The sequence below is a fragment of the Elephantulus edwardii genome, unplaced genomic scaffold (assembly GCF_000299155.1).
Source record: "Elephantulus edwardii isolate Elephantulus edwardi_28Jun2011 unplaced genomic scaffold, EleEdw1.0 scaffold00138, whole genome shotgun sequence".
NCBI classification, from domain to species: Eukaryota; Metazoa; Chordata; class Mammalia; order Macroscelidea; family Macroscelididae; genus Elephantulus; species Elephantulus edwardii.
Genome location: NW_006399888.1, coordinates 277,909 through 291,229, shown reverse-complemented (window position 1 = coordinate 291,229; position 13,321 = coordinate 277,909). Strand labels below are relative to the sequence as shown.

The window sequence follows — 13,321 nt, the reverse complement described above, 5'->3', positions numbered from 1 at the left end:
AAAAAAAAAATCACACCAGAATTTTAACTTTCTTTGTATAGTGAAAGAGGCGACTCCCCAAACCCTGGTGGCTCCATGGGACTGAGGACAGAAGCTGGTAGAGCAGTCCATTAACCCCTGCCAAGGGCCTACGGTCCACAGTGACATCTCCCACCAGGCACCAGGCTGGGGACTTGGGTGCAAGGAGGCCCCACACATTCCCCTGCCCCCCCCCAAGCAGGTGCACACACGTAGGAGCTTTTTGTTTGTTTTTATTATGAAAACAAAACAAATGCCCTGGGAGAAGGGTCCATGATTACCAGAAACATCAAAGAGAACGTTCTCCCGTTTTACTGTTGTGTTGAGGCCAGCATTTGCAATAAACAAGCTAAACTACTAAAAAAAACCACAAAAAAAACCCCTTTCAGTCTTAATACATTTGCCTCTTTTAGACATTTCATGTAAGTGGGATAATATATTTGCCCTTTTGTGAGTGACTTTATTTCACTTAGCATGTTTTCAAGATTCACCCATGTTACAGTGTGTAACACAATTTCATTTCTCTCTACGTCTGAATAATATACCATTGTGTAAACACATGCTTTCTTTACCCATTTATGTGTTTACAGACATTTAGATTATTTCCCATTTCTGGTCATCATGAATACCACTGCAGTGAATACTGGTATGCAAATTAACTGCTTATGTTCCTGTTTTCAGTTCTTCTGGGAAAGTTGCTGCTGGGTACTGCTGAGTCAGAAGCGACTCACAGCTGACTGTCTAGCAAGTTTCCAAAGGCAGTTAAATGCACGGATGGAAAATGCCCATTCTTTTCTTGCCTTCTGAGTATAGCATGAGTAAAATTTCTGACTCACATGGTAATTCTACCCTTAAGTTTTTGAGAAAACACCAAACCATTTTCCAAAGTGCATTTTACAATTCTATCAGTAAGGATGGATTCTTTTGAGAGCACTTCAGCTCTTAAAAAGAGAAAATGACAGGCTCAAGTCCATTAACTTTCAGTTTACAGCAGAGTCTGAGAAAACACAATAGTCCGAAAAGTCTCTTAGTTCTCGTAGTTGCAAAACTGATGCTGCTTCAAATCAAACCAAAAATTTAATTACCACAGTTGACTTTACAGTCCCATCTCATTTTTTTTAAAAGCTGTGGCACTTACTAGACAAGATCCTGAAGCTTGGAATGGAAATGAGTATCTGATTGAACTCAGAGGAAACCAACTTAGAATCCCAGGAAATTCCCAGGCTCCCTTATCAATGAAAGGAGTTTGTCCTCCTGTGTCCAAGAAAAACAGCCTTCCTCTATTTGAAAATCACGTTAAGGTGCCATTGAGTCGAGTATGACTCATAGTGACTCTATGAACATCAAATCTGAACTCTAAGACTGATACCACCAAAACCACTGCCCAGTGCCCTATCAGTCAACATCAAAGACATGCCCCCAATTTGGTACCACTTGTACAGAGAACACCCATGGTTGTCTCACTGGACTTCTTCAATCACAGAGAAGGCAAAGATTTCTTCTCGCCAGGGCAGACACATATTCTAAGTGTTGACAGCCTTGTCACCTGTAATGCTTTGGTCAGCATTATTATCCGGAGTGGTGCTGCGAATCCAAAGGCACATAGTTCGAATCTACCAACTGCTTCGAGGGAGAAAGCTGGGAAATGTCCTCCTGAACAATTTAATGTCTCCGAAAACCCACTGAAATTATGAGTCAGTTCCAACTCAACTGTACATAACAACAATTATCCATGATAAAGAAATTGGAAGATAGCTACTTGGCCAAAAGACTGGAGATCTATTGTTTGCTCCCATTTTTTAAAAAAAGATGATACAAGAGAACGTGAAAATTATTGAACAATACTGTTAATAGCACATGCAAGTAAAATCTTGCTGAAGATTATTCCAAAAACAGCTGGAACACAGCACATCAACAGAGACCTGTTAGAGATTCAGGCTGGATTTAGAAGAGGCCATGACACCAGGGACATCACTGCTGATGTCAGATGGATCTTGGCCCAAACCAGGGAGTATCAGAAAGATGTCAACTTGTGCTTTAACAACCAAGTAAAGGCATTTGACAATATGGATCATAACAAATTGTGGACAACATTGAGAAGAACAGGAAACCCAGAACACTTATTTGTGCTTAAGAGAAGCCTATATCTAGATCAGGAAGCTGTTGTCCAAACAAAGCACAGAAACACAACATGGTTTAAAATTAAGAAAGCTGTGCAAAAGGGCTGTATCCTTTCTCCATACCTGTTTCTCTACGCCAAACAAATTCTTTCAAAAGGTGGACTTTATGAAGAAAAATGAGGCATCAGGATCAGAGGAAGACTTATCAACAACCTGCATTATGGAGATGAAACAATTTTGCTATTAAGTGATGAAGATTTAAAGCACTTGCAGCAAAAGATCAAGGACAACAGCCTTCAGTGTGGATTATATCTCAACATCAAGACAACAAAAATCCTCACCACTGGGCCAAGATGCAGTATTGGAGCTGTCGATGATTTCATCTTGCATTTTACTTGAACCTACAATCAACAACCCTGGTTCCAACAGTTAGGAACTCAAAAAATGTGTTACCCTGGCAAAGTCCACAGTTAAGAATCTCTCCAAAGTGAAGAGCCAGGATGTCAGTTTAAAGACTAAGGTGTACCTGATCCAAACGATGGTCTTTTCAATTACTTGCTATGTATCTAAAAAGTGGACTGTAAATACAAATGACAGAAGAAACTGATGCCTTTGAGTTATAGTGATGGAGAGAAGCACTAAATTTCCCATGGACTGCCAAGAGAACGAACAAATGTGTTCTGAAGACAGTGCCGCCAGGGTGCTCCTTAGAAGGTGAAATGTCATCTCATACACTTTGGGTATGTTGTTAGGAGAGGCCAGTCCTTGGGAAAGACAGTATGCTCAGAGAAGTAGAGGGACAACAAAGAAGACAAAGACCCTCAATGGGAAGGACGGACACAGTGACTTTAACAATGGGCTCTAGTGTGGCAGACACGATGAGGATGGCCTAAGATAGAGCAGCATTCCGACTTGACGTTCACAGGTCACTATGAGCCGTATGCAACTCATCAGGCACCTATCAACAACCATGACATTCTTCATGGCACCACATCTAATCAACAACCTCATTTCACAGCAAAGAAAGTGTAAATGACCATGGAATCAACTGGTCTTACTATATACCTCATCACCTGTAAGTGAAAGGAAGCTGTGTTACTAAAAAGAATCAATTATGGTGCCAAACTAGAGAACAACATTCTGAATGGATGGGGTTCTGTCTTATAGGTTTGGCCTCTAAACCAGAGGACATTATACAGCGCTATCACCTTCACAGTCAGAATACAGGGGCCTCAGAATCAAACAGGGGAAGTAGGAGTGGCTCCCCTCTCTATTCCACATAATAGTCCTCTTAAGAGAAATTGCTTCCAGTTCCCCTGGTAATGGAGCAGTGCTGATTCAGACAGCTTAGTATCCAAGGAGAATGTTTCCCCGAGAGGACACAACAGGGGTTTCAGGGAATCGTGCCACCTCACCATTTTAGATTCCTTAAGCCACAGAACCAAGCAAGCATTAAGATGGACAGCCTTCCCCAGTTACAAGTTGGTTCCGACTGGACAATAACGAGTTTACATTTTGGCCTGACCACAGGAAATTAAGCAGCCACATATTGTTGTTGTTATGTGCCATCGAGTCGCTTGCGACTCAAAGCGACCCTATGTACAAGAGCTCTATACTCTCTTCTATCCTGTGCCAACCTAGCCATCTCAAACGCACTTATTCCCACCTCTCCAGTCACAGAATCGATCCATCTCATCAAAGGTCTTCCTCTCCTTCGCCGCCCCTCCACTCTCCCAAACATGAGGTCCCTCTCCAAGGACCAGTCCCTCCTTGCAACATGCCCAAATTATGTCAGACAAAACTTCAGAATCCTTGACTCCAAGGAGCATTCCAGCTTCACCTTCTCCAGGAAAAACCGGTTTGTTCTCCTAGCAGTCCATGGTATATTCAACACTCTTCTGCAGCACCACAGCTCAAAGGCATCAATTCCCTTTCTATCAACCCTATTCACTGTCCAACTCTCTGATGCATAGCACATAATTGTGAAGACGACAGCCTGGATCAGGCGCACCTTAGTCTCCAGTCTGACATCGTTGCTCTTCAGTACTCTTGAGAGGTCCCTCAGAGCCTACTTTCCCAATTCAATTTGTCTCTTGATTTCCTGGCTGCTGTTACCAAGAGTGTTGACTGAAACTAAAACTGTTAACTATCTCAATCTCTTCACCATCCACACTGATGCTGCCAATTGGCCCAGTGGTTAGAATCTTTGTTTTCTTGATGTTGAGCTTCAGTCCACATAGGAGGCTGTAGTCCTTGATCTTCTGTAGCAAGTGCTTCAGGTCTTCCTCAGTTTCAGCGAGCAAGGTTGTGTCATCTGCATAATGCAGGTTGTTGATGATTCTTCCACCAATCCTGATGCCCCATTCCTCTTCGTATAGCCCAGCATCTCGGATGATCTGCTCTGCATACAGATTGAAAAGGTATGGAGACAGAATACATCCCTGACGAACCCCCTTCTTGATTTTGAACCATGTAATGTCTCCTTGCTCTGTTCTGACAACTGCCTCTCAGTCCAAGTATAAGTTTCGCATTAGCACAATCAAACATTCTGGGATTCCTCTTCTTCTCAGAGTCAGTCACAGCTTATTGTGATCCACACAGTCAAAAGCCTTCGCATAGTCAATGAAGCACAGATAGACATTCTTCTGGTATTCTTTGCTTTCTGCTAAGATCCATCTAACATTAGCTATAATATCCCTAGTACCACGGCCTCTTCTAAATCCAGCCTGCACATCTGGCAGTTCTATGTCGACAAATTGTTCCAAACGTTTTTGGATAATGTTCAGCAGAATCTTGCTTGTATGTGATATCAATGATATTGTCCGATAATTTCCACTCTCTGTTGGGTCACCTTTCTTTGGAATGGGAATACCGATCTTTTCCAGTCAGTGGGCCAGCTGGTTGTTCTCCAGATTTCTTGACACAACTTAGTGAGCACATCCAGGCCAGTGTCTGTTTGTTGAAATATTTCAATTGGTATGTTGTCAACTCCTGGAGCCTTTTTTTTTTGCCAATTCCTTCAGAGCAATTTGAACTTCCTCTTTCATCACCATAGTCTCTTGCTCATACGTCATTTCATGAAATTCTTCTGTGTCAGCCAATTCCTTCTGATACAGTGACTCTGTGTATTCCTTCCACCTTCTCTTGATACTTCCTGGATAATTTAATATTCTGCCCAAAGTATCCTTAAGTATTGCCACCCGTAGCTTGAATTTGTTTTTCAGCTCCTTCAGCTTAAGAAACGCTGAGCGAGTTTGGCCCTTTTGATTTTCTGACTCCAGCTCTCTGCACATTTCATTATAGTATCTTGCTTTGTCGTCCCGGGCTGCCTTTTGAAATTTTCTGTTTAGCTCTTTGATTTCTTGGTTTCTTCCTTTAGCTTTGGCTTCTCGGCGCTCTAATGCAATATTCAGAGTCTCATCTGACATCCATCTTGGTCTTTTCTTCTTTTTCAGCCTTTATAATGATCTTTTGCATTCCTCATGGACAATTTTCTTGATATCCTCCCAGAGCTCATTTGGTCTACGCTCATTGGTGCTCAAGGCCTCAAACCTGTTCCTGAGATGATTTTGAAATTCGAGTGGAATAGACTTAAGATCAAATTTTGGTTCCCGTGGACTTGATTTAATTTTCCTCAACTTCAGCTTGAACTTGCATATGAGTAGTTGGTGGTCTGTGCCACAATCAGCACGCAGCCTGATTTTTCACTGCTGATATTGAGCTTCTCCACTGAGTCTTTCCACAAATGCAATCTATTTGATTCCTATGCATGCCCATCAGGTGAGATCCATGTGTATAACCTGTGTTTATGTTTCTTATAAAAGGTATTTGCAATGAATAAATAACAGAATGTGCAGAACTCTATCATTCTATCTCCAGCCTCATTTCTCTCACAGAGCCTGTATTTTCCAGCTACTGAACCCACATAAAGAAAAAAAAAATTCTCTGGAGCACTTTTCAGACCTTCAATGCCAAACAGTAAAGGCTAGTGAAAAACTATAGCAACAACAACAAAAAAAGTTACTGAAGAATGAAAGTTTGAATCCAACACTGTGACCTTTAGTCAATCTCCAAGCCTGGAACTAAAATAACCCATTATTCCACTTTCAGACAAATGACAGACAGGCCTATAATGTAATCAGTAATACCAGAGAATGAGGCAGCATTGGCTCAGGGATAAAGCTGAAAAGATGGAAAAGACTAAGAAAAAGGACAAAAAGGACTAAGAAACTCTTAAGTGCCAAGTACTGTTACAATGAGGGAACTGTAATCAGCGTCACAAAATGTGTATGAATTATTGAATGAAAACCAGCTTGTTGTGTAAACCTTCCCTCACATAACAGAAAGGTTTTTCATTAAAACATTTCAGGGGTGGAGGAGGAGAACACAGGAAACATGGATAGGGCAAGTGAAGGAAGAAACCAGGTAGAAAGTATGACCTCAAGATCAATTACAGAAATGAAGACTGTACGTAGTATTGTGGCATATTTTCTCTACACTTGATATATGCATGATTTCTTTTAGGTACATTATCATTAAACATTATCATTTGCAATGTTACCCATAATTTGTTATGATCTACATAGCTGTACACTTTGGCACAGTCCTCAAAACACAGGTAAACATCTTTCTGGTCTTGTTTCCAGTCAAGATCCCCTTTACCTCAGCACTGCTATCCCTTGTTCTTCTAAACCCAGCCTGCATTTTTGGTAGTTCCCTGTTTATATACTACTCCAGTAACTTTTTAAAATTCACTCCAGCAAGATTTAACTTCTATGTGTTAATGATACTGTTCTGTAACTTCTGCATTCTGTTAGATCACTTTTCTTTGGCATGGGCACAAATACAGATTTCCTCTAGTCACGTGGCCAGTAGGTATATCCCAAATACCTTAGCTTAGAGGGTTGAGTAATGTAGAGAACCTTTCTAAACTGGTAACAAGCCAGGATATTACATGCCCCTCAGGAGATTAGCAAAGCCCCCCCATATTATTTTGATGACTAAAGTACACCTAAACTAAATCATTATTATTTTCACTTGGCTTATATGCATGTTATAGCTGGACAATGACTAGGGAGGACAGAAGGAGAATTGATGCCTTTGAGCTGTGGTGCTGGAGAAGAGTAATGAATATACCATGGACTGCTAAGAGAATGAACAGGTTAGTCCTAGAGAGGCTTAAACCAGGCAGCTCCTTGGAGGCAAGGATTCTGAAGCTTCATCTGACATACTCTGGACATGTTGCAAGGTGTAACTAGTCCTTGGAGAGGGACGCCATGCTTGGGAAGGTTGAGGGACAGTGCAGCAGAGGAAGACCCTCGATGAGATGGATTGATTCAGTGACTGGGGTAACAGGGGTGGGTGTGCCAGAGACAGTGAGATTGGCACAGGATAGAGCAGGGTTTAGGGCTGTTGTACAGAGGGTTACTATGAGTCGCAGGTGACTCAATGGCACATAACTACCATCACCACCACAACAATATATGCATGTGAGAGTTGGATAATGAAAAGGAAAACCAAATAGGTATTTTGAATTGCAGGGCTGGCGAAAAATATTGAATATAACCTGAGCTTCCAAAAGAAAAAAGTTTTAGAAGAAATGCAGCCAGCATGCTCCTTAGACATGGAGATGATGAGAGTTCATCTCACAGACCTATTATCAGAAGGGGTTAGTCCCTGGAAGAAGTCATGCTTCATCAAGTAGAAGGTCAGGGAAAGACGACCCTCATTGAAGTGGGCTGACAAAGTGGCTGTAAAATGGTCCCAAACACAGCATTAGCTGTGAGGTGCAGAACCGGCCAGCGTTTTGTTCAGCTGTATGCAGGGCTGTTGTGAATTTGAGTTGACGCGACAGCACCTAACAACTTTACCATTATCTTGTCTGTCTTTTCTATTTATATTTTATACAGAAATTAATGCAGATTAACTTAACAATTTAGTCATTAGGTAACAGGACTAGAGCTGAACTTGATAATACAATCCTAAAGCATACAATGGTTGTCGAGAGTGTATTTCTTTTCATTTTTGGAATGTCAAGGTCTTTATTTGAAAGAGGGATAGGAGAATCTTGTTAAGCAAGCACCGAGCCACTTAGTTGGTTTGAGAGAGTTCAAAAGCATAAAGAAGGTGGTGTGTGGAAGCTAAACAGGCAGAGTGCACTCTACTAAATTCAACTTTTATGTTTCTCATCTCCAAATGCACATTCTGTGCTGTATTAGTTTTACAGAACAGGTTGGTGGTACAATTCTCGCCTTCTGTGCAGGAGACCCAGGGTTGATTCCTAGCTTGTGAGTACCTCATATACTTCTACCACCCATCTGTCATCAAAAGCTTGTTGTTCTATTGTAGAGCGTCCAGACTAAGATGGTCTTGAAAGAAAAGCCTGGCAATCTACTTCCCAAAATGTCAGTGGAAACACAAAGGTCTGATTGCAACAATCAGGGAAATACTGTAACACTGGTCAAAGCTTCTTTCTGCTTTGCATGGCATTGTCCTAAGTCAATGGCTAACTCAATTCTCTCACTCACTCTTTGCCATCAAGTCGGAAGAGACTTATAGCTGACCCGCCGCAGAGACTCTAAATTGCATGAGAGGAGACTGACCATCTTTCTTTGGAGGAGCAGCTGGTGATTGAAACTGCCTGCCTCAGGGGTTTGTAGTGCAAATCCTTACCCACTAGGTCACCAGAGGTTACTGCTAACACAAGGCTCTACAGTGAGCCAATGTTTCTCTGTAGACGGTGTATGAGTGATACTGAAGGCGGAAGGAGCTTTCTTGCCATTTCTGAAAGTCGCAATGTCAAGTTTGTCAGTCAGCAGTCTGGGCATGAAGACACCTGGTAGAATGTTCCGCTCCAACAACATGCCCAGCACCCACATCCTATGATGACCACAGTTTTGGCCTGGACTGGGGTCCATTTTCCTGAGGCTTCCTCCAAAAGGGCACCTTGTGCTCCAGTCCTCTAGCCTGTACTAGCAATTTGCCTCTCTCACCCTCCTGCTCCCTTAGTCCCACCAGAGGTTTGTCTGTCTTCCAGAGTTCTCTCTGCACAACTCCTTTTTTCACAGGGACAACACAGGCTCCCAGTCTCCTGCTCACAGTGCTTCCAACCACTCCTGCTGCAAGCTCGCACACCTAGCCACCAGGTCTGGTTCACTGGCCCCATCTGCATCCAGGAGGGCTGGTTGCCCACTGACTCTGACTCCGTAAACTACACCTTTTCCAACAAAGTCTGAATCCTAGCCTTGGGAAAGGGTCTTACTTCCATTCCAAGTTTGTCCCTCCCTGGTTGTGCTCACATATAACATTTTCTTATAATTCTTTCATCATCACTTACTGTCTCTGAGTATTCCATTTCCCCTATTTAAAATCATTGTGTGGGTTTTGTCCTTTAATTAGACTCAGATTGAAATTCCCAGCCTGTGCTCCACAGAGTACCTGCTCTTCAAAAAGGAGGGAAGTATGACTTTACAATGGAGGGATGTGGCTACCACCTACTGAACCCTCCAGTCAATCTCAGCCTCCCCACTAAGAGAACATCTGTACATGAGTCTTCCAGATGTTATAAAGAATGAGTAACACACCACCTATAACTCATCTTTATCAAAGTGTTTACACTGAATCTAAGTGAGTCTTTAGATCTCATAATGACTTTATAAAAAAAATACAGGCAATGATAGAGTAAAACAGATAAAAACAGAGGACAAGGCACTACACGGAAGAGAGAAGTTCAGAAAATTCCTTGGTATTTTCAAGTCAGTATCATGAAAACAAAAGGTAGGCAGTAATGGCAATAATAATCTTGTTCATAAGAAACTTCCAAAATATTTAATGCAAATATAACACAATTATTACCACATGTGAACGATGGCTAGCCTTAGTTACTCTCTACCATGCTGAGTGCTTCAAATTTTTCATAAAAGAAGGTTCAATACAATTTCTAGGAAAAGAAGGGGTTCTGGGATGATAAGCACTAGAAATGTCACCAAGATAAGGAACAGAATACAGCAGTCACTGCTTTGAATATGCACCGGGGATAAAGAGATCCAGAAAATAAAGTCTTGGTCTGCAGGAAAACGAATTTACCAGAGGAAACCTCTTGTTATGCGCTGCGTCAACAGCAACTCATATGATCCTATGGACAATGGATCAGAACGCAGCCCTGTCCTTGCCATCCTCACCACTGCTGATAAACTGAGCCCACTGCTACCCAGTCACTGTGTCAGACCATCTTGTTTAGGTATAAAATATAAAATAAAATTGCCCCCCTGTGCCTACTATCCATAGAACCATAAAGGCACAATGGCTAAGAACTCAACCACTAACTGAAAAGTGATTGGTTCAGAGTCAACATTAGCTTTTGAGGGGAACAGGGGGAATGAGGCAGTCTATTTCCATTAAGATTTACAGTCTATGAAATCCTATAGAATAGTATTACTCTTTCCCATAGGGTTTCTGGGCAACTGACTGGAAGGGATTCATATTTGTTCTCATTCTTAAAAAAGGTGATCTAATAGAATGTAGAAATTACCAAACACTAGCATCACATGCAAGCAAAATATTGCTAAGGATCATTTAAAAATTGTTAGAACTGCAGATAGAGAACTCCTAGAAGTTAAAGCTGCGTTTAGAAGGCTATTTAGTACCAATGGTATCAGCTGGATCTTGATGTCAGATGGGCCTTGGCTCAAAGTAGGAAATACCAGAAGAATGTCTACTTGTGCTTTACTGACTATACAAAGGCATTTCACCATGTGAATCTTATCAAATTATGGCTAACACTGAAAAGAATGCAAATCCCCAAACACTTAACTGTACTCATGTGAAACCTCTACATACACCAAGAAGCAAACAAAACAAGGGAAAGGTGTGCGTCAGAGTTGTTTCCTTTCTCCATACCTATTCAATCTGTATGCTGAGCAAATCATTTAAGAAGTCGAACTCTATGAAGAATGTGGCATCAGGATCATAGAAAGACTCATCAACAACCTACATTATGTAGATGACACAATTTTGCTGGCTGAAAGTGAGAACTCAAAGCACTTGATGTAGAAAATCAAAGACTTCAATAAAGATTATATATTCATGTGAAGAAATAAAAACTTCTCATCATTGGGCCATTGAGCAACATCATGATAGATGCAGAAAACACTGAAATTGTCAATGGCTTCATTTTACTTAGATCCATAATCTTTGGTACCAGCATTCAGATCAAGAGACATATTACACTGAGGAAGTATGCAGTAAGAGACCCCTCCAAAGTACTGAAGAACAATGGTATCAGTTTGAAGACTAAGGTGTACCTGATACAGGCCATGTCTTTTCAATCACTTGCTGAGCAATTGAGACAATGAATACAGATGACAGAATTGATGCCTTTGAACTGTGGTGTTGGAGAAGAGTGCTGGACATACTATGAACTGCCCAAAGATCAAACAGCTATTTGTCTTGGACAAAGTACAACCAGAACACCTCTTGAGGCAAAGATGACAAAGCTTCGTCTCACAAATTCTGGTCATGTTGCTAAGAGGAGTTGTACTTTGGAGAGGGGCAGTAAGAGAGAGATCTTCAACCAGATGGACTGATACAGTAACTGCAGCACCCAGCTCAAGTATGTCAGAGACTGTGCAGACAGCACAGGATAGGGCAGGGTTCTGATCCTGCAAGACTATGAGTCGTACTTGACTGGAAAGCAACTAACAACAACAACACAGGGTGTCTATGGCATGGCGACAGGTTGGGGTTTTAGTGGTGTATGTACCACTGGGAACTGAGTGAAAAAGCAATTGGTGGATTCCATTGTGGGAGAATCAGGGCAGCTTTTAAGAACACTCCCTGAATTAATCCCTGGAGAATGAGCAAGAATAATTCACCAGAGAGATATAAGGAAATAGAAGTGCCCACAGCAAGAACTGCTGAAGGGTGCTAACATCGTGATATGGGGAGACCCTATAATTCTGTGCAGCTGGAAGAGAGGTATTGCTGTTGAGCAGAAGAGAGGCTGATGAGGTTGGCTGCATGGACATACAGGTGTCCCATAAGAAGTTTGCACTTCATGCTACAAAGTGGGGACGCCACAGAAAATTCCTACTCAGTGTGATAATGTGGTCACTCTACACTTCTGAATAATCCATCGCTGAGGACATCTGCGTTACCTCTTATTCATCGACGACTCACTCTTCCAACCGCGCGAGTACCACTCGCCCCGCTGTGCGCTCCCGCCCCCCTCAGAGTGTTCTCGAGGTCTGAATTCAACAGTGTTCCCCTCGGGACACCAGACATTCGCTGTCACTCGTGCGCACCCACCCTCAATGTGAACTGAAAGCAGCCTTGCAGAGGCCGGCAGGCCTGCGCTCCGGGACTGGGCCGTGCTCCCACTTGTGTGACCACCGTGTGTGCCTCATTTCCGCACGGTGGTGAGGACTCTCTACTCATGGGGGTCAGTGCGGGGATCCCGGCGGAGAGCGGCCCGCAGCGACTGCAGTGACAGCGGCGCGCGCCGCCCGCTTTCGCCCAGAGGATCGAGTTAGCAGGTGAGCAGGGTGGTGACAGGGCTGGGCGGCTCACCGGTAGAAGGCAGAGTCCCCGAGCGGGTTCCAGTTCGCCGTGTAGCAGTCCATAGCCGGGGCAGGCAATGGGTGGGCAGCACCGCGGAGACGCTCGCACAGCCCGGGACCAGGGCCGATGCTTCCGCTTCCGCCCGTCCGATTCACGTGTCGAAGCCGCCGCTGCCGCCATCATCACTGTGGGCAGCCGCGCTCGGCTACCACCGCGCCGCTGGCTAACACGCTGGGCCTCCAGCCCGCCCGTGTGGGCCTGGCCCTGATTCATCGTCCCCGTGGCAGCTATCCCTGTCGTTCCCAGTCCAGTCGGGGGGGTGGGGGGGTGTGTGTGTGTGTGTGTGTGTGTGTGTGTGTGGTCACTCTGGGACGGACATGGGCGACCGGAAGTGGGGAGCTGTATGCGCTCAGAATGTAGTCCGTGGCTCGCTGCGCCGTCGGGGCTGCGGCGAAGCACGGCTTCAGGGCGCTAGGCAACGAGCTGCGCACCGACGCCTAGTCAGGTCCGGCTCCGCACGGTGGGGGTTTTGCAGAAACGACTGGCCTCCTGGAGACAGAACCAGGAGGCCTCAGCCAGGCCATCGCAGCTGGCCAGGCGCGAGACGCGCGGCCCTGGCCGGGCTC

The 13,321-nt window shown here is 43.7% G+C and overlaps 1 protein-coding gene across 2 annotated transcripts in view; it reads right to left on the bottom strand.

The window, feature by feature from the left end:
• Window positions 1-12,829, bottom strand: part of VPS16 (vacuolar protein sorting 16 homolog (S. cerevisiae)) — a 34,323-nt gene extending 21,494 nt beyond the window's left edge. For both annotated transcript variants that reach the window (XM_006894190.1, XM_006894191.1), the window contains exon 1: window positions 12,705-12,829. In XM_006894190.1, the coding sequence (XP_006894252.1) occupies window positions 12,705-12,757 (53 nt within the window). In that variant the 5' untranslated portion in view covers window positions 12,758-12,829. The remainder of the gene's footprint in view (window positions 1-12,704) is intronic.
• Window positions 12,830-13,321: the final 492 nt, after the last annotated feature.